The sequence below is a fragment of the Helianthus annuus genome, chromosome 1 (assembly GCF_002127325.2).
Source record: "Helianthus annuus cultivar XRQ/B chromosome 1, HanXRQr2.0-SUNRISE, whole genome shotgun sequence".
NCBI classification, from domain to species: Eukaryota; Viridiplantae; Streptophyta; class Magnoliopsida; order Asterales; family Asteraceae; genus Helianthus; species Helianthus annuus.
Genome location: NC_035433.2, coordinates 146,746,547 through 146,767,805, shown reverse-complemented (window position 1 = coordinate 146,767,805; position 21,259 = coordinate 146,746,547). Strand labels below are relative to the sequence as shown.

At 32.6% G+C, this 21,259-nt stretch overlaps 1 protein-coding gene across 1 annotated transcript; it reads right to left on the bottom strand.

Moving 5' to 3' along the window:
• Nucleotides 1–7,875: 7,875 nt before the first annotated feature.
• Nucleotides 7,876–21,025, bottom strand: LOC118491712 (probable serine/threonine-protein kinase DDB_G0271682). Its single transcript, XM_035989734.1, has 5 exons — nt 20,499–21,025; nt 19,572–20,418; nt 19,419–19,472; nt 10,037–11,023; nt 7,876–9,016 (listed from the first exon to the last, which is right to left on the bottom strand). Exons 1-5 carry the CDS (start codon nt 21,023–21,025, stop codon nt 8,123–8,125), a joined length of 3,309 nt encoding a protein of 1,102 aa, XP_035845627.1. The 3' UTR covers nt 7,876–8,122.
• Nucleotides 21,026–21,259: the final 234 nt, after the last annotated feature.

Genomic DNA, 21,259 nt, shown 5'->3' with positions numbered 1-21,259 from the left:
GTTTATTGATTCTTACACGATCCTAACCCTTTATATATATATATATGATAAAAAATGGTCATTTTGTCTAAGTTGGATGAAAAAGGGATCTTAACCTTTCACTTTTCAAATCAATTGTTAAGATGAAAACTGTATGAAAAAAAGGAGTGCAATGAAATTTTTGGAATAGCCTATTTATCACCATTCTCTCTTCATAAGTGTTTTTTTTCCATTTTTGTTTAGAGAAAATGTGTGCTACAGAATGCTTCTCAAGTTTTTCAATTAGTTTATTGATTCTTACACGATCCTAACCCTTTATATTTATATATATATATATATATATATGATAAAAGAAATGGTCATTTTGTCTAAGTAGGATGAAAAAGGGATCTTAACCTTTCACTTTTCAAATCAATTGTTAAGATGAAAACTGTATGAAAAAAAAGGAGTGCAATGAAATTTTTGGAATAGCCTATTTATCACCATTCTCTCTTCATAAGTGTTTTTTTTCCATTTTTGTTTAGAGAAAATGTGTGCTACAGAATGCTTCTCAAGTTTTTCAATTAGTTTATTGATCCTTACAAGATCCTAACCCTTTATATATATATATATTTGATAAAAAAATGGTCATTTTGTCTAAGTAGGATGAAAAAGGGATCTTAACCTTTTACTTTTCAAATCAATTGTTAAGATGAAAACTGTATGAAAAAAAAGGAGTGCAATGAAATTTTTGGAATAGCCTACTTATCACCATTCTCTCTTCACGTGTAAGACACATGCATATTTCACCTCGCTTTTTAAACAACATTATTTTTTTTAAATTACACCATAAAATCAAGCATCTTTTTATCTTTAATTTGAGTGTTCTATTGCGATATAAAATATGACAACTAAAAAAACAAAAAAAGAAATATGTTGTATTTCTATGTTGTATAACATTTTTTACACGATTCTAATCCTATATATATATATATATATATATATATAAGATCAAATAAAATATTCATTTTGCCTAAGTAGGATAAAAAGTGATCTTAACCTTTCACTTTTCAAATCAATTGTTAAAATTAAAATGTAAGAAAAAAGATGAGTACAATGATATTTTTGGAATAGCCATTTATCGCCTTTCTTTCTTCACACACATGTAAGACACATGCGTATTTCACTTTATTTTTTAAACGTTTATAATTCTTTTGTATGACAGTATTTTTTTTTTTAAATTGCACCGTAAAATCAAACATCTTTTTATCTTTAATTTGACTACTCTATTGCTATATAAAATGTGATAACTAAAAAGCAAAAAAAAAATGTATTGTATTTCTATATTGTAGAGCATTTTTCCTCGATTTTTGTACTATATATTTGTGCTAGATTTTTTGTACTAGATTTTTTGGGCTATATTTTTATGTGTTACATTTTTTGTGCTGAATTTTTTGTATTAATTTTTTTTTGTGTTGGATCTTTTGTACTAGTTTTTTCGTTCTATATTTTTTTTGTGCTATTTTTTCCTACTTTTTTTGTGTTTTATTTTTGAGAAAACAATATTGGTGAAAGTTCGTGTTTTGGGAGTAGAATGTCATTCTATCTTACTTATAAGTAGTGTCACATGTCTTCTTTACAATCTTTGTTAGGCTACTTAGGAAAAAACCCACTATATATATATATATATATATATATATATATATATATATATATATATAGGATTAGGATCATGAGTGAACAACTTGTTGAGAGTGAACTAAGTGAACTAATCTTGGCCCTTGATCATTTTTTAGAATAAAAGGGTATGATTGACATTAGCCAAGTACTTTTAATTAAAATCCCTTAATTTTCTCCACTATTAACTCTCTCTCTCTCTCTCATCTTTAATTATTTCTCTATTATTTTAATTACAAGAGATTGAAGGGCTAATGTTATTTTTATATAAACTGTTATGTTTCTTTTAAAATTAAATATTAAACCTAATTAAATTATGATTTTTAACATATGTGTATACAGGTCAGTATATACAAGACTTATACATGTGTGTATTATTACATCTTGTTGTCACGGGTTAGTATAAACCAGATTTATACACTTGTGTATTATTCAAGTACATATGTGTATACGGGTCGGTATATACCGGACGTATACACCTGTGTATTATTCAAGTACATAGTGTATACATGTCGATGTATATCAGACTTATACACTTGTGTATTACTACATATTGTTTCCACTATACATCTTTTCATCAAACATTGATCTAATACATATATGTATAGAGAATGTAATTAAATATTTTTAATTGTGTTCTAGCTGGAACAATATTTGATAATGTTTGTAAAATTATGAAATATTAAGTTAGGTAATATGTGAGAGAAAAAAAATATAGAGAATGTAATTAAATATTCTTTTAATTGGAAAGAGAAAATCAGGAGAGAGAGAAAATTAATTAATTAAATGAAGATAGAAATATACAATTATACCCTTTTGTCTATTAAAATACTTGTAAGTTACAAAAAATAATTACAATCTTGCCATTAAAGAAAAAATCTAGATCTACAAAATTAGTGGTCATGATAAGTTCATTTTGTTCACAAATAAATCATTGTTCACTTATGAACCCTACCCTATATATATATATATATATATATATATATATATATATATATATATATATATATATATAGGGTTAGGGTAAAATAAAAACTTATACGAGTTGTGAGAACTTAGAGAATTCGGCCTTAAGAAAGGTTTTTTCAATTTTTTTTACCAAAAATCATAAGAAAAAGCAACTTTCCCCAACAAAAAAAAAAAGTTGGTTTTTTTTTAAATTTAGACATCACTTTTTACAGCTGCTGTAAGGGGGCGAAAAACACCACTTCGAAATTTTATTTTTATTTTTTATGGCAGTCTTTCTAAACATTTGAATTTATGGGTGTGAATAAAATGGGGGTAAAACTCGCACGGAAAGACTGAGTTCTCTAAGTTCTCACAACTAGTGTGTTTGTGAACCGAGTGAGCAAACCATAACCATTGATTTCATAATCAAATCGTAAAATATACTAGTGTATTTTCATTATCAAATCCTGGCCATTGATTTAGACTTGTGTATTGATAATCAATGTTAGAATTAGTTCACACAGTTTATTATTAAGGGAGTTGTTCACAAATGAACCTAACCTATATATATATATATATATATAGGATTAGGTTCAAGAGTGAACACTAATGTAGCTTGCGAACTGAGTGAACTAATCCTGGCCACACACGTGTGTATTTTACGATTTGATGATGAGATCCTGGCCACACACGTGTGTAGATCAATAGCCAGGATTTGTTCACTCAGTTCACAAATATATTAGTGCTCACTCTAGAACCCCACCCTATATATATATATATATATATATATATATATATATATATATATATAGAAGAAGAATCCGTTAGAAACCACCCTTTATTGCGAGAACCGCGACAACCAATATAAACACTACAAAAATAGCTAAAAAACACAAAAAAAATTTTTTTTGCAAGCTATATTTCGTTACCAAAAAAATTAAAAAAAAGTTTTTTTTTAAAAAAGAAAAAATATTTTTTTGGCTACTAAAAGTAGCGATCTTAATATAAAAAATATTAAATTTTTTTTTTGTGTGTTTTTAGATTTTTTGGGGGTTTAGTTTTTAGCATTTTAGCTTGGTTTGGGGGGGGGGGGTTAGGTTTTTTTGGTGTGTTCACATTGGTTGTCATGGTTCTCACAGTAAAGGTGGTTCTCAAATGAACCTTACCCTATATATATAGAGTGGGAATCCTGCGGAAAGTGTGTTTTTCCTAGAAAGCGTAGGAAGCGATCTGGGCCATCAGATGAGTGTGTTTAATGGTTGAGATTATTTTGGTGGCATTTTGGTAATATATGTGTCTTTAAAATAGGCTAATTTAATTGATTGGGTGTAAATGTGTCATTTAAGTTGTTTTAAATAAGGAAATAATTACCAATCACAAAACCACCTACAAAAATGTCGCAATTTCTTTTTCCTCTCTCTCTAATCCCTCACATTTGAAAACACCAAATCATACAAAAAATAACGATAAATCAGATCTAGATGTGTTCATTGTAGTGTGTTTTAGCGATAAAACACAATGTGACGAACTAGTGACTGACTGCTAAAACACAACATCAAGAAAGCCAATTGATAAAACGCAACGTGAACCAGTAACTAATAAAACACAACATCAAGAATGCCAAAATCATATCAACCAGTAACTAGTAACTGATAAAATACATTGTAATGAAACAGTAACTGGAACCAGTAACTGATAAAACACATTGTGATGAAACAGTAACTGGAACCAGTAACTGATAAAACACTTTGTGATGAAACCAGTAACTGATAAAACATAACATCGAGAATGTCAAGATCACATCAACTAGTAGTAACTGATAAAACACATTGGGATGAAACAATAGATAAAATACAAAAAGAACATGCCATTCATGAATCATAACTGGTATAACACATTGTGATGAAACCGGTAATTGATAAAACACAACATCAAGAATGCCAAAAATCATATCAACTAGTAACTGATAAAACACGTTGTGATAAAAGAGTAACTGAAACCAGTAACTACTAAAACACATTGTGATGAAACCAGTAACTAATAAAACACAACGTGAACTAGTAAGTAACTGATAAAGCACAACATCAAGAATGACAAAAATCATATCAACCAGTAACTGATAAAACACATTGTGATGAACCCAGTAACTGTAACTGATACAACACAACGTGAAGAAATTGTTAATGATTTGAACTTCGTAATTTAAAGTATTTGCCCTTTTGAAATCGTAATGATTTGAAATAGTCAAAGAGATATATGTTTCCATAAATAAATATCTGGATAGTTAGTTTAGAATATATAATATTCCAAAATTAAATTAATAATCAAATTACCATCATGCCCTTTTGAATAAAAAAACTAAAAGCCACATGTCACTTCCCTATTGTTTCTTAGACTTTCTAGGAAATTTAGGCTTTCTAGCCAACTCCCACCCTATATATATATATATATATATATATATATATATATATATATATATATATATATATATATATATATATATATATATATATATATATATATATATATATATACGGAGAGGATCCTGTACAAAGTGGAACTTTTGTGAGAAGTGTGAGAAATAATTTGGGAATGACAAGTGTCCTTTATCCTAATTAATTCAAAAGGGTATATTAGTAATTTGACATTCTTATCATTTAATTGATTTCCAAGATAACTTCCAAAAAAAAACTGGCGATGAGTTTTTATAGGGATTGAATCGAATTTTGAATTAGGAGAAATTTTAGGAAACATATTTGTTTTTACGATTTTATACATATGATTGTTTTATCTTCTTCATCATCTTTTAATCGCAACATCTTTTAATCACACATTGTTCATGGCGTGGTGTTTTAAACATCTGGTTACATTGTTCATGGCGTGGTGTTTTAAACATCTGGAGACATTGACTATGATTCAAGTCATGGTGTTTTATCTGGAGACATTGTTCATGGCGTGGTGTTTTAAACATCTGGAGACATTGACTATGATTCAAGTCATGGTGTTTTATCTGACTTGAATTCCAGATAAAACACCATGACTTGAATCATAGTCAATGTTTCCAGATGTTTTAAAGCACCACGCCATGAACAATGTCTCCAGATGTTTAAAACACGACGCCATGAACAATGTCTCCAGATAAAACACCATGACTTGAATCATAGTCATGGTGTTTTAAAATCTGTGAATGTTTTGTGTTGATTATCCAGATAAAACACCATGACTTGAATCATAGTCATGGTGTTTTAAAATCTGGGAATGTTTTGTATTGAATCATAGTCATGTTTTATATTGAACAATGTCTCCAGATAAAACACTATGATTCAAGTCATGGTGTTTTCTGGATTCCAGATAAAACACCATGACTTGAATCATAGTCAATTTATCTGGATGTTTTAAAACACCATGCCATGAATCTGATTACAGTTCTTCTAAACGTAAAACACCACGCCTTGAATCTTATATAAAACAAAGAGGCTTCCGATTTAGATCTTGGTTATTAATTCCGATATTTAAGGAAAAAGGAGTGAATGTAAGTGTTTTTGGTTGTGTAGGATACGGTTACCATATTTGAAACATTAAAAAAGACACTATTGCCCTTCAATTTTACATAAGGTCTCTCTAATTAAAACACAATTTACATTTTTATACCCTATTGATCTCAACCATTAGATCAAATATCCAATGGTTTAAAACACTTCTTACCCTTCTCACATTTTAAACACTTTTTACCATATCCCTACTTTATATATATATATATATATATATATATATATATATATATATATATATATATATATATATATATAGGCTAGGAGTTGGCTAGAAAGTCCAAATTTCCTAAAAAGTGTAGAAAGTCATAAAACACCAAATTGTCAACCATAAAATACACCAAAAACCCACAAATAACAAAATAAAGATTAATAAAACATCATATATGTGGGTTGTGTTTTGTGTTTTGGATGATAAGGCTCTGATTATCGAATAACAAATATTATTGTGTTTTATGTTGATTAGCATGTTGTGTTTTATATTCATAGTTCTACGATTGTGTGTTTTAAGTTTTTATGAACTATTATGGTTTGAATATGGTGTTTTAGTAATTTTCACTCTGTTATTTGTGGGTTTTAGGTGTGTTTTATGGCTGAAATTAGAGTGTTTTATGACTTTTTTACACTTTTTAGGAAATTTGGACTTTCTAGCCGAACCCCACCATATATATATATATATATATATATATATAGGGTTATTGGATTTTAATAATCATAAGTTTCAACAGTTGGCCGCCGATAATAATCCCAACTTTAAAAATTCCCTCCAATAATCCCATTGATCTTTTGGGTAAAGTAAATTTATGGGGAATTGGCATGTAATAATCCCACATAGATCTTATTGGCCATTAATAATCCCACCTCAGAATAATCCCCCCATCAGTCCCACCTTTTACCTATTTTTCTTACAATGGTCCCCTGTTAAAAAAAACTTAACGGAGTTAAACTTTTTTTCCGAAATACAAACATGTTTTTAGGGCTTTTGATCAGAACGATGATACGAGTCCATTGATGTAAAACTTACTTCGAAATGGTGCTTAAGTGGACTCGTATCGTCGTTCGAATTGAAGCGTCGTTTTCATCGTTTAGAGCACCGTTTCGAGGCAAGTTTTACATCAATGGACTCGTATGGTCGTTCTAATCAAAAGCCCTAAAAATATGTTTGTAATTTGGAAAAAAGTTTAACTCCGTTAAGTTTTTTTAAAGGGGGACCATTGTAGGAAAAATAGGTGAAAGGTGGGACTGGTGGGGGGAATACTCTGAGGTGGGATTATTAATGGCCAATAAGGTCTAGGTGAGATTATTACAGACTAATTTCCCTAAATTTATCAAATACAGTATAGTACGTCCAAATATTGAAGGATATTCATATAAGATTTTGAAATCACAAATTTGGATATTTTTGTGACGTTACAAAATAAAATAATTTTAGTGAACGGATGGTAATTAACAACAAAATTTGAGTGTGATCCTAACAAAAACCTCTAAATTCGTGTGTTGCCAATCTCTATCTTCGATATTACAGTAAATTTTTAATTCCATAATATTCACATTTTCAAAACCTAAAGATTGTACCACATGTATTTTGGTATACCTCTAGCACAGAAAGAAAAGAGAGATAATAAAATAAGAATACATAGATAGAGATGGGGATGTGGGACGTTAGATAAAAGTGATCTTTTAGAGATACGGAGATTTAGATTTCAAAGGGAATGCATTTCTCTCTCCACTCTCTCGGAGATTTTTAACTCCTATCTTTCACTCTATACATATACCAACTAGGAGTGCAAACGAGTCAAACTGAGCCCGAACACAACTAGGCTTGAGGTCGAGCTCGTTTAACTTATGAAGCTCGAGCTCGAGCTCTGCTCGTTTTGAGCTTTTCTTTTAGCCTAGCTCGGCTAGTTGGTTTTGAATATATAGGTTGTCTCCTAGTACATTATACCGTATAGATCCTTTCTTTTACAACTTATATAATGATATATTATTTAGTTGTAAAAAAATAAATGAAAACTTACTTGGATTTCAAATGCTTTCTTAAGTTGGATTATCACTTCACGTGCCGTTGGCCTTTCTTCTCTCTTTTCATGTAGGCATTGAATGGCAATCCTTCGAAATATAGTCAAAGACTGTGGCACAACAACTTCTTTTGTACTCTCAAAAACCAGCTCATCGAGTTTTCCTTCTTTATGTAGGCGTTTAATAAAAGGGACTAAGTACTGACCAGCTAATCCCCGGAGCAAGATCTCAAATAAAAGAATACCGAATGAATATATATCACATTCTTTGCTTAACTGACACGTCCTTTCATATTCCGGATCCCGGTAGGCTTCTGTGCCTGCAATATGGTCGAGAAGAACCATTTGCTTATCAATTGGATGTCTTACGCAAAGCCCAAAATCAGCAATTTTTGCTTTCATGTCAGCATCAAGTAGAATATTGCTGCTTTTGATGTCCCTATGAATTACCACCTCTCCTGTTTTGGAGCCTCCATGAAGGAAATCCAACCCACTTGCAATGTCAATACATATCTCAAGGCGTTTACCCCATGTAAGACTCTCCTTATGCACATACATGTTAAAACCTCCATACGGCATATACTCATAAACAGCAACTCTTTCTTCTCCTTCTGCACAATAGCCTAAGAGAGCAATGACATTCTCATGTCTGTATTTCATTAGAACTTTAAATTCCGTATCTACTGCGTCATCCACTTCATTACCCATGGTAATTCGCTTCGCAACTACCCTGGTGATAGTTCCATCAGCTTGTAAAACATTACCTTCATATATTCCAACTGAAATAAGTCTGTCATCAAAAAAGTTATCTGTGGCCAACAGTACATCTTCAAATGAAATTTGAAATATGTCTTTGCGGTTTTCCTGTGAATCAAGACACAATTAGCTTAATAATTTAAAAAATAAAATGACATACTTAGCTAAAATCCTGCTTAGTTACTATCTCCGAAGGTTGTATTGAAGTATATAACCAAACATTCTACACCGACAATCAGGTATTTTAAAATCTATAATACCATAATAAAAATATAATAATGAGTTTATTAATTATAATTGTGATTATTTATAATCAAATAGTCCATGATTTGATAGGTTTTACAAATTGATATTACAGCAGTAACACTATGCTTTTTTTAATCAATAACATATATAATAAAACACTATATAAGAACACAAAATTATAAAGAATAAATTACTTTTTAGGTCCTTGTGTTTTAGTGGTTTTAACCATTTGTGTCCAAAATCAAAATGTTTAATGGCCTGAGTCCCTAGACACTTTTTTTTATAACCATGTGAGTCCTTTTGAGTCTGAATTTTAACCTTTTGAGTCCTATTTTTTTTTAACAAAATTGGACTCAAACCGTTATAAAATGAACAAAATTGAACTCAAAATGTTATAAAATAAATGGCTAGGGACTCAGGACGTTAAATTTTTTGATTTTGTACTCAAGTGGTTAAAACCACTAAAACACAGAGACTCAAAAAGTAATTTACTCAATTATAAAAGTAGGAACCTATGATAAAACAAAAAAAATTGATGAAATAATTCATGCTTTAAATTGGTTTTGTTTTCACAATAACTAGTGTTCTGTAATTTCACTCACTACTATACATATATTTAACCTTCAATAAACCAATAACTACACAATATCTCAAATTAGTTGTGAAATTGAATAAGAAACAGGTCCAATACATGGTTTCATAATAATTTATTGACTTGCTAATAAGGAAATTGAACAAGTATATATTGTGTATTCTATAATACTTAAAACAATTTAGATGAGACATTTTCATATATAACATACACCAATAGTTCCAGGCATCCATAAATGAATACATTACTTGAAGAGATAAAAAAGTTGAATATTTTGAACATAAACTTACCTGAAAGAGTAGGGCGTTCTCAAGTTCCTGGACTACAACCTCCATCGTTGGACGCTCCGATTGTTCTTCTGCCAAACATTTATAGGCAATTTTGGTAAAGATGTCCAGTGACTCTTGATTAGGTCCTTTAATTGAAGAAACTAGTGTTCGTGTAATCTCTTCTTTGATTTTAGAATCCAGCATTTCCTTGATTTTTTTATTCTCAAAGTGTTCTTTTGCTTCGAGTGCAAGCCCAACATTGTATTTTCTATCATAGGCTACCGTCCCAGATAGGATCTCAAACATGACTACTCCGAAACTGTAAACATCTGATTCTTTTTTCAATTTACCATCCTTCCCATATTGAGGATCCATGTACCCCGGAGTGCCTGCAATTGTAGTAGAATACCGAGTGTAATCTTTACTGACAGAAAGGAATGTGGAGAGCCCAAAGTCACCAATCTTTGCTTCAAAGTTCCCGTCCAACAGAATGTTGGCACTTTTGATGTCACGGTGCACTACCTCTTTTCGGTCTCCCTTGGTAGTGTGAAGAAAACTTAATCCCTTTGCGACGCCAAGGCAGATTTTCAAACGTTGCGCCCATGTATCATTATGATTATTACTCATCTTTTGTAGTTGATAATTGAGACTCCCGCTGGAAGCATACTCATAAATAAGGATCAATTCATCACCTTCGTCACAAAATCCAACCAGAGGGATTATGTTGGAATGCTTACAACTCGTAAGCAGTTCAATTTCGGCATAAAATCCTTGTTCTGCCATCTCTTCTGTATCGTCGATGCGTTTTATCGCAACTATGTTGCGTTTCTTGGGTAATTCACGAGCATTCTCTGTTTCAGTTGGTAAACAATATGCTTTATCTACATGTTCAAGTTCTGCTATGTACACTGAACCAAATCCACCAGACACGATGTGACCTTCTGAAAACTTCTTGGTGGCCGTCAATATATCATCTTCTCGAATTCTCATATGTTCCAAGCTCTTCAGCTGTTAAAATATGTGTTTTTTAGAGAAAAGGAAAATGTTGCAGCGTATACTTGCTAGTAAATTTGACTGATGATATTACATAAATTGTCTGACACTTTAGTAACTGATTCTTTTCAAGAGTTTGTTTTTTTTCTTTGTAGATGACAACAACAATTAACACAAGTTTTGTCGCATATGGCGCTGATTCAGATTCGTGTAGAGACAGGTTGGGTAAAGAAAATGGGTTAAGCATCTGTATAAATTAAAACATTTTACATGAATGATGGATTTCATAAATCTAAGGTTATTTTGGTCTCCAAACGAATGTTGCAGCCTATTGTACACACACAACTGACAATCTAATGTCAATTGCCATTTGAGGTTGCACCAAACAATTAAATAAATGTTTGGGCTTGCGTCATAGCCCCATACATTTAAATGGCCGTTTGTGAATTCGTCGAACTACCGTTTGAAGATTAGGCCTTGCGACATAGCCCCCAACCCGTTACCTTTAAATGACCATTTGAGTTTTTCGTCCAATGGCCATTTAAATATTATGTTCACTTTGAATTCCCAAGAGTCAAATTTCAGATTTTAAAAATAATGTTGACAAGCTATATTCCCCCATGTGAAGCGGCGGGAATTCGCTTTCGGCTGTATCAGTTTGCTTCCTTACGATAATGATACGGTAAAAGGTACTTTTTATCCATTATTAAATCTGAATACGACTCTCTTTTCAATAAAATGAGGTAAAAAAATAAGCCATATGTAGCTTTAATGATATGTACGTTTGTGCTTTGATTAGTTGTATATTATTATTCACAATTCGGTTTAATATAGTCTGAATTTTCTTAAAAAGAATCATATTTTAAAAGTGGAAAAATAAAAACAAATATACACTACTAGAAAATTGCCAATTTGCTACTGGATTTTCCCCGACGGAAAAAAAATGCGTTACAAATTTCGACAAAATTGCAACACATTTCCTACGAAATCTATTAAGTAGATTAAATTTTAAAACTATTAATATTTTGTCACGAATGCGTCATAATTTGTAACGCATTTGTAACCAGTACCTTAATGTAGGGTTAATTTGGGCTCAGGCCAAAAATTCGATTTGTAAAGAATATTATATTTGGGCTTAGGCTTTAATCAGACCCAAAATCAAATACGTGCGAATTTAGGGCATTCTAATCAGACGAATCCCACTTTCGCCTACAAAATCACACTTTATCCTACAAAATCTCATTTGCATCGTTCGAATTAGACGAATCTCCGATTCCGCTTGAAGATGTGAACCTCCGATTCCACTCGATTTGAATCAAAACCTCCGATTCCACTCGATTTGATTCAGTTTTCATAAATCCCTAATTCCTCTCGATTCTGAATCATTACATCAGTTATACTTTGGTTTAATTGGTAAGTCCTTTGAATTTGTTCCACTGGTTTATCTGGTTCAACTTCTGGTTTATCGATTCATCATTTTGACTTAGGATTTTGCACGAAATGCTTTGATCGGAGCAAACATTTGAGATATACTTCAGTTTAATAAGTAAGTCCTTTGATTTATCAATATAACTCTGTCAGTTTGGTTTAATTACTGTATACATCTGAGATTTGTAGCACCTGAGTTGTTTTATGTGTTTGTATACTTGTTATTTTAGGCTACATCATCAGATTTTGATTCGTTGTTGTGCATCTCATTAATTAGAGCTAGAACATCATCATCATCATCATACTCGGTATATCCCACCAATAGCAAAGCTAAGGTAGGGTCTGAGGAGGGTGAGATGTAGACAGCCTTACCTCTATCCCGTAGAAATAGAGAGGCTGCTTCCAATGAGACCCCTGGCTCGATAGTGGTTTTGCATCAAGCCTCGGACATAAGGCACATAACACTCAGCAATTGAGACAAACTCCTATTAGTGCATGTACCCCCTTGTCTTTCGGCTATCAACGCCACCACATGATGCATGATTAACCATCCCCCTCTTCTAACGTTATTTTCACGAAATTAGTAAAATAACGTTAAAATTAGTGTACTTTCACTTTTGCCCCCCAAGCGCCCACACATATATACATTATATGATCATACCGCAAGCGGGGCGTCAGCTCGGCTCAATAAATTAGAGCTAGAACATCAAGTTAAATACGTGATTTACAAGAAATTCTTGCTCAGCTCAGCTTGATTTTGATTTTATGAAGAGCCTAATTCAATTAGCTAAGACGTATGATGGAAGTTAATGTTTATATCTTATCTATTCACAAGTTTGATTATGGTTAGGATAAAATGTTGTGGACACATAAACTAGTCAGCCAAAGTTTTAGCAGTTTTAGCAATTAGATAATTATATGTGCAACAGTCTGGTATGCAACACTGAAAATTAAATTTTGATGTTCCATATGTGTGCTTTAGTATAACTAACTTAAAACTTCTATTATGGCTTTTTATCTAAGTTGCTTCTGCCTTCATGTTTATGGCTTAACGTACTAAGGTCTTAAATGTATGTTAGGGGAAGTTAACGTAATTTGGTTGAAGAATCACGTAAGTTGATGTGGATTTGCAATGTAGGATCGTTGTGATGTAATTTTGGTTGTTCCGTGTTGTTTTTCATTGTAGTTGTAAGTTAGAAGTGAAAGAGTTTTTAAAGCTAGGGTAAGAGTAAGATCTTGATGAAATTAGAACTAATCTACATTTTTTGTGACCCAAGTTATTGGATAATTGTTTCTGGTTTTTTATATATATAAGTATTAGGTTGCTTGGTGATAATCATTGTTTGTTTTTGTTGTAGTTATTACTATTACTATTACTATTACTATTACTATTACTATTACTATTACTATTACTATTACTATTACTATTACTATTACTATTACTATTACTATTACTATTACTATTACTATTACTATTACTATTACTATTACTATTACTATTACTATTACTATTACTATTACTATTACTATTACTATTACTATTACTATTACTATTACTATTACTATTACTATTACTATTACTATTACTATTACTATTACTATTACTATTACTATTACTATTACTATTACTATTACTATTACTATTACTATTACTATTACTATTACTATTACTATTACTATTACTATTACTATTACTATTACTATTACTATTACTATTACTATTACTATTACTATTACTATTACTATTACTATTACTATTACTATTACTATTACTATTACTATTACTATTACTATTACTATTACTATTACTATTACTATTACTATTACTATTACTATTACTATTACTATTACTATTACTATTACTATTACTATTACTATTACTATTACTATTACTATTACTATTACTATTACTATTACTATTACTATTACTGAAAGTTGTAATATTCGTTGTTTCTCTCATTCATACGAAAACCCTATATATAATACATTTCCTCTCCATTATTTTAGGAGGAGATTTCTGTAAAATAAATACAATATTTTCCTGTAAATATATCTCAATTTTCTCTAAATATATCAAGTCTATTAATTACTATTATTATTATGATTATTAATTTTTATATTATTGTTAGTTTAATTAGTTATAGATCAACAAAAATGTTGCCTAATAGAGATTGGATGTACACGAAGAGAACCACTAGTAACGGTTTTTTAATCTGACATTTCAACTAAATGTCAATGATTTCTTGGATTTCACATTCACCAACGCACCTAACATTAAAAAAGAGCTTATAGAAGGGGTCGAGGTTTTTAAAATTAGATGCCCATGTGTCAAATGCCAAAATCTCTATGTCAAGAGCAGAGATGTGGTTGAGGGTCACTTATATGAAAAAGGGTTCGTGGAAGATTATAAAGTATGGTATGTGCATGGCGAGTCATTTCGTACACAAGACATGGGTCGATGTTCAAACCCAGTATTGTCTCAACATGTGGGTCAAGATAATGATGAAGATGTTGGTGAATATACAGAATACGAGAAGATGGTTATGGAAAGCATGCACCAAGACCCAAATGAAAATGCCAAGGTATTTTATACCATGTTAAGTCAAGCCAATGAGCCTTTGTGGCCCGGTTCTGAAAACACTAGCATACTCTCTACTGCCACGAAGTTATTGAACTCGAAATCAGATTGCAATGTCTCCGACTCTACATTCGATAAACTACTACTGATAATTAAAGATATTCTACCCAACGGTGCAAAGCTACCTAGAAACTTTTATGAGACCAAGAAGAAGTTGAAGCTACTAGAGTTGTCGTCACAACAGATTCATGTATGCGAAAACCATTGCATGCTATTCAATGGAGATAATTCTGAATTGAATCATCGTATAGTATGCAATGAAAGTAGATACAAGGAAAAAGGGAACAAGGTGCCTAAGTTGGCGATGACCTACATGCCTGTTGAACCAAGACTTCAATTTGGCCTTGAAAGAGCGATACATGCAACTTCCGGTCCTCATTCCTGGGCCAAAGAATCTCGTACACAATTTGGACATTTTTCTACAACCTTTAGTACATGAACTAAAACAATTGTTCATAGATAACCTTGAAACTTATGATGCCCATCAAAGGGACAATTTCCAAATGAAGGTCATACTACTATGGACAATTAGTAACTTCCCTGCTTATGTGATGTTGTCCGGATGGAGCACACACGATAAGTTAGCTTGCCCATGTTGCTCGAATAATTCAGGGTCATTGCAAATGTCGTTCGGAAGTAAAGCATGTTGGTTTGACTTTCATAGACAACATCTCCTTCCCAAACATTGTTTTCTAAAAGATAGAATTAACTTTCGGAAAGACATCATGGTGTTGAGGGAAAGACAAATTCCGGAGCCATCTGGAGAAGAAATATGGGGAGACCATCAAAGATTTCCCCACCGTTTACAAAGGCACACCCTATCGTAAGGAAAATAGTAAACTGGATGGTTTTGAAAAGACACATAATTGGGTAAGAAGAAGCATATTTTGGGATCTTCCGTATTGGCGTAAATTGTTGATCCGGCACAACCTTGACATGATGCATATTGAGAAGAATGTTTTCGACAATCTATTTCATAGTCTTATGGGTACCGACTTATCCAAAGACAATATGAAGGCAAGGCAAGACATTGAGCTTCTGTGTGACCGACCTCTTTTAAACCCCATCCATGATAATAATGGGAAAATGACCAAAGTTAAGGGAGATTACACTTTGCAAAAAACAAAAGACCTTAAAAAAGTTTGTGTGTGGTTGAAAAAAGCTGAAATTTCCAGATGGGATGCGTCAAACATAGGGAATTGTGTAAACATCAAAGAGTGTCGTTTTTACCCTTTCAAAAGACATGACTGTCACGTGTTTATGCAACGGTTGCTTCCACTTGCTATCAGAGCTTTTGTTTCAAAAGAGATATATGAAGCTGTAATTGAGTTGTGCGTGTTCTTTCGGTCTTATGCTCGAAATCATTGCATGTGGATGACTTGCTTAGAATGAAGCACACTATTGTAACAACTATATGCAAGTTGGAGAAAATATTCCCTCCTGGTTTCTTTGATTCCATGGAACACCTCATAATACGTCTAGCAGATGAAGCACTTCTTGGCGGTCCGGTGCAATATACATTATGATGCAATATATGAACGAAGAAGCAATATATGAAGGCTTTCTTAACATGCTAAAGAAACGTTCAGAGAGATTATGATGCAATTGAGAAGAAAAGCTACACAACTTGCATATAATGCTAGAGAAAATATCGACCTACGTAATTCTAATCAATTCTGCATTATTCGTAAATATCCGCCTGAATCAATACATATCAACATATGGCATGACCTGTGTTTGGTAGGCAAATTAATATATTCTTTTATGTTTTATCTTATGGTTTATTATTGTTGTTGCATATAATTTGTTTTATCTCAGGTTATGGTTGATTATTATTATGGCTGACCATTATTGTAGGTGCCTTAATTTGGTAAAACCTAATTCTGTCACTTTTCCTTAGAAAAAGCACCCACAAGTTAAGTAATTTAGCAAAACACACACTTTTTCATATTGTGGGTGCCTTAATTTTCGTTTTAGCTTTGTTTTAAAATCCGGTTGGATCCACTTTGTTAGTATTATTACGATTTAATTATTTAAAGAAATATGTAAATGAACAAAATGAACGCGAAGTATTGTGTCTTTGCAGGCTTGGAACACAAAAACATCGCTTAGTAAGCCAAAGAGCGGGTCATCAAATCGCAACAGCGTCGATATCAACGACAGGTCATCTCGACACACCTGTGGATCTATAGGTTTCGATGAGCATCGTAAAAATAGGGTAAGCTATTAATATTTACGAATTTCAGTAATTGTATTGTATGTACTATTAATCTTATAACAATAATTATACTTTATATTTGTGTAGAGAAGGACATATGGTCGGGAACCTACTTGGAAAGAACTTTCCCTGCAAACCCACCTCACCAAAGAATGCAAAGAAAAGTTAAGGAAAGGTGAGATTAGCATATATGACATGAAGAATTTGAAGTTTTGTACAAACCGATCCAAAGAAGTATACATAAGTTATCCCTTTTTATTTTCTTACAATTTTCATATAAACATTTAGTACAATAAAAAAATGCATTATTTTGATATATTTCCGGGGGGGGGGGGGGTACTTGGAGGCGATGCATGATATTCACGGGTCGGACCTCACTGATTGTCCTGATGACCTTGAGGTGTCGGCTTCTGTGCAGGCAGGAGGTCATAGGACCACCCGGGTATTTGGGGTAGGATCTTCAGATCTGCATTACATAATGAGTGGGACATCATCATCTTCTAGTGGTGTGCACCATCATCTGTTGAGTACTAACGATCCATAGAAGAGGTATCATGTTCAGTTTCAAGATATTTGTTATGTTGATCTAATTGCTCAGTTACAAGTATAGCTTTAGCTTGAAATTGATGAAGCCACAATGAAGTTAAGAATTTAGAATGTATAATGGGACCTGGTGTCCAGTTTGAACTTCCATAGGTTGGTATGGTTACGGTCTGGTTGAGTGGCTTAGTGGCTTAGGGTTAGGGTGTGGTTTGTCTGGTTGGGCTTTGTTTGGTTAGTGGATTTAGGACCAGGTTTAGATGGTGGCTATTTGGATTGGTTAGCAGGTTTAGGTTTTTGTTATTTATCTCTTATGTTGAAAATTGTGCTAAAATAACATAGCTTTAGTAATTAACTAAAAGTAAATTCAGAGTACAATAGATACCGAAGTTTACTGATATTTTTATGCTTACTAAACTTGTGAAACGGGTCAGATATTGGGTAACTGATGTATTGTTTATTTAATTATACCTTTTAACAAATTTTTAGGCTTAAGCAATGTGAACACAACTGGCAAAGCTTGAAGCTTGCCTCGAAACTGAGACGAAGGAGAGGGAAGATCTTAAAGTTCATCTTGAAAGTGAGAGAAAAGCGAGAGAAGACCTCTAACAACACATAAATGAAACCGTGAAAAGAGAATTGCAAGACTTTATGAAGAATTGGCGTCCTCCTCGTAATTAGTTAACATTGGCCTATCTTTTTAGACATATACGCACGTTAAACGTTTGTTAGTTTTGTGGTTTAGAAACACTAGAAATGGCGTAATGTACTATTTTCGAGTACGGTGATTTTATAACAGGTTTATTAATATTTTCTATGTATTTTATTTTTTTTTGGTGATTTTTATGCAATTTTCTAAAGAAAAAAAAAACAGGGTTTTTCAAGAAAAATGAAAATATCCAGTTTTTATTTTTATTTTTTATAAATATTTTGTTACAAATGCGTTGCAACTTCTTTAGGGGATGTGTAGGAAATGCGTTGCAAATTTTGCCTGGAATTAGGGAATCGTAGGAAATGCGTTACAAATTTGTAACACAATATTTCGGTCGCAAATAAGTTGAAATTTGTGTGGTAAATGCGTTGCAAATTCGGATTTACGACGCATTTGTGACGGAAAAACACCTTGAAAAGTTCCATTTTTCTATATGTTCAAAATTGACTATAACAATAAAATGATAGAAAAAAATAAATAAATATAATTAAACAATTACCAAAGAGGCATCTTGAGGAATTTCAACCGCTTTGGTAAATGTAAGTAGCTTATTTTTTCTCTGAAAATTTTCATGGTGGATCATTATTAAACTGTTTGATGAAGTGTTGAATACTAAATTTCATGTATATAACGAATTAGGAGTACTACTCTATTTTCTTTAACCGCACGGATTGCTATTACACTACTTTACACCATTTATTTAAATAAACACCCTTTTGCCAAGATTTAAACCTCAAACCTCCCTTCAAGACGCATGTGCCTCTACCAAGTGAGCTACCCTACATTGGCGAGTACTAAATGTCCTACTTTAGTACGTTGCGGTACAATGTAACTATGACCACAATCATCTTAATTAAACAAATGAACATGTTACCTTCAACTTCATGCTGTCTGGAATTTTACGTTCAACTGCAATTGTTGAGTGTCCCTGTAATATATTGTAACAATGAAGAACAAATTAAGAACTCATAGTGTGTTATGACATAATGATGAAACAATAAAAACAACATTAAAAGTTAGGTCTTACATTATTTTCATGCTTCTGCTGAACTTTTAGTGCTCTCTCAAGTCTTTCGAGGACCTGATTCATAGTTGGTGGTGCTCTTCGATTGAGGCAATTATATGCTGTTTTCGAAAAAATGTTGAATGACTTTTTATCCATCTGGCTATATAGACCCGGTGCAACATATTCGTGCAATTTTCCGTTCTCATACTGGAACATGGCAGATGAAGCTTGAAAACTACCATCAACTTCTGAATGGAATGCTTCCCTTTTGCACAAGAGCTCAAACAATACGATGCCAATGGAGAACACATCTGACTTGTAGGTTCCGGTTCCAAGCTTTTCATATGCCAGGTCTAGACCTCCCGCTGGTATTGTCATGGAATATTCAAAGCCGGATATTTTGGCTTCCCAATTCTCATCTAACAAGATTGAATCACAGTTGATGTTATGATGGATAACACTAAAATTATGCAAGTAACTCAATGCAGACACAACACCAATGCTTATCTGCAATCTTCTCTCCCATGTAAGTACTTTGGGGTCACTCAGATGCCATTTTAGACTTCCACGCGCAACACGCTCGCTTACAATGAGCATCTCGTTCTTCTCATAACAATACCCGATAATTGTGACTATATTTGGATGCTCAATTTGAGAAAGAACTGAAATCTCCTTGTCAAACGCCACCTCTTGCAGACAAAAACTAGTATCTAGCCTTCGCACAGCAACATCTATTGACTCTCCGCGCCGAGAGAGCTGTCCTTCATAAATCTTTCCGAGAAACCCTTCTCCAATGACACTAGCAAAGTTGTTGGTGACTGAATTTATGTCTTCTAATGGGAAATTTCGCAGAGTAGACATCCTGTTCCTGTTTTAAAATGAATAACAACTTGAGAAAGGAAGAGAATATGCAAGGACACTAGTACCATACATAGGTGATCTATTTACCTGGTTTGCTCATTAGAATATTCTTTGTCGGATTGGGTTGGGTCGTCGGAATGTTCTTTGTCGGATTGGGTTGGGTCATTGGAATTTTTATTGTCGGATTGGGTCATGTCATTGGAATGTTTTTTGTCGGATTGGGTCGTGTCATCGGAATGTTTACTGTCGGATTGGGTTGGGTCATCGGAATATTCTTTGTCAGATTGGGTTGGGTCATTGGAGTTTTTTTCGTCGGATTGGGTCATGTCATTGGAATGTTTTTTGTCCGATTGGGTTGTGTAATCGGAATGTTTACTGTCGGATTGGGTTGGTGTTCTGTCGGATTGGCTTGGGTCATTGGAATGATTATTATCGGATATGGTTGGGTCATCTAATTGCTTTATGTCAGAGTGGGTCGGGTCATGTAAATGTTTTCTATCGGATTGGGTCGGGTCATTGGAAAATCCAGCTTTAGAAGATTCGATATGGTTTGTATCGTTTTTGGACCCTTTTCCGCGCAGCTTCCCGAGTGAAAGATGGGCCAACTTGCGCATCTCTAATTCTGTAGTAATTTCACATCAATCGTCTTAGACTTTGTGCTCGTAATCATAAAAATCTTGGAATAAAGTAGAAACAAAACAACTATTAACATTTAAGAATAATTGAAAATATAGTTACGATGTTTGAATGTGTGTTTTCAAACTGATTATTACAAACAGTTTTTGCCAAACACCTTAATAACTGTCTAACTGATAAATCAAGCCCGAGTTAAGTGTGTTAAAAGATTT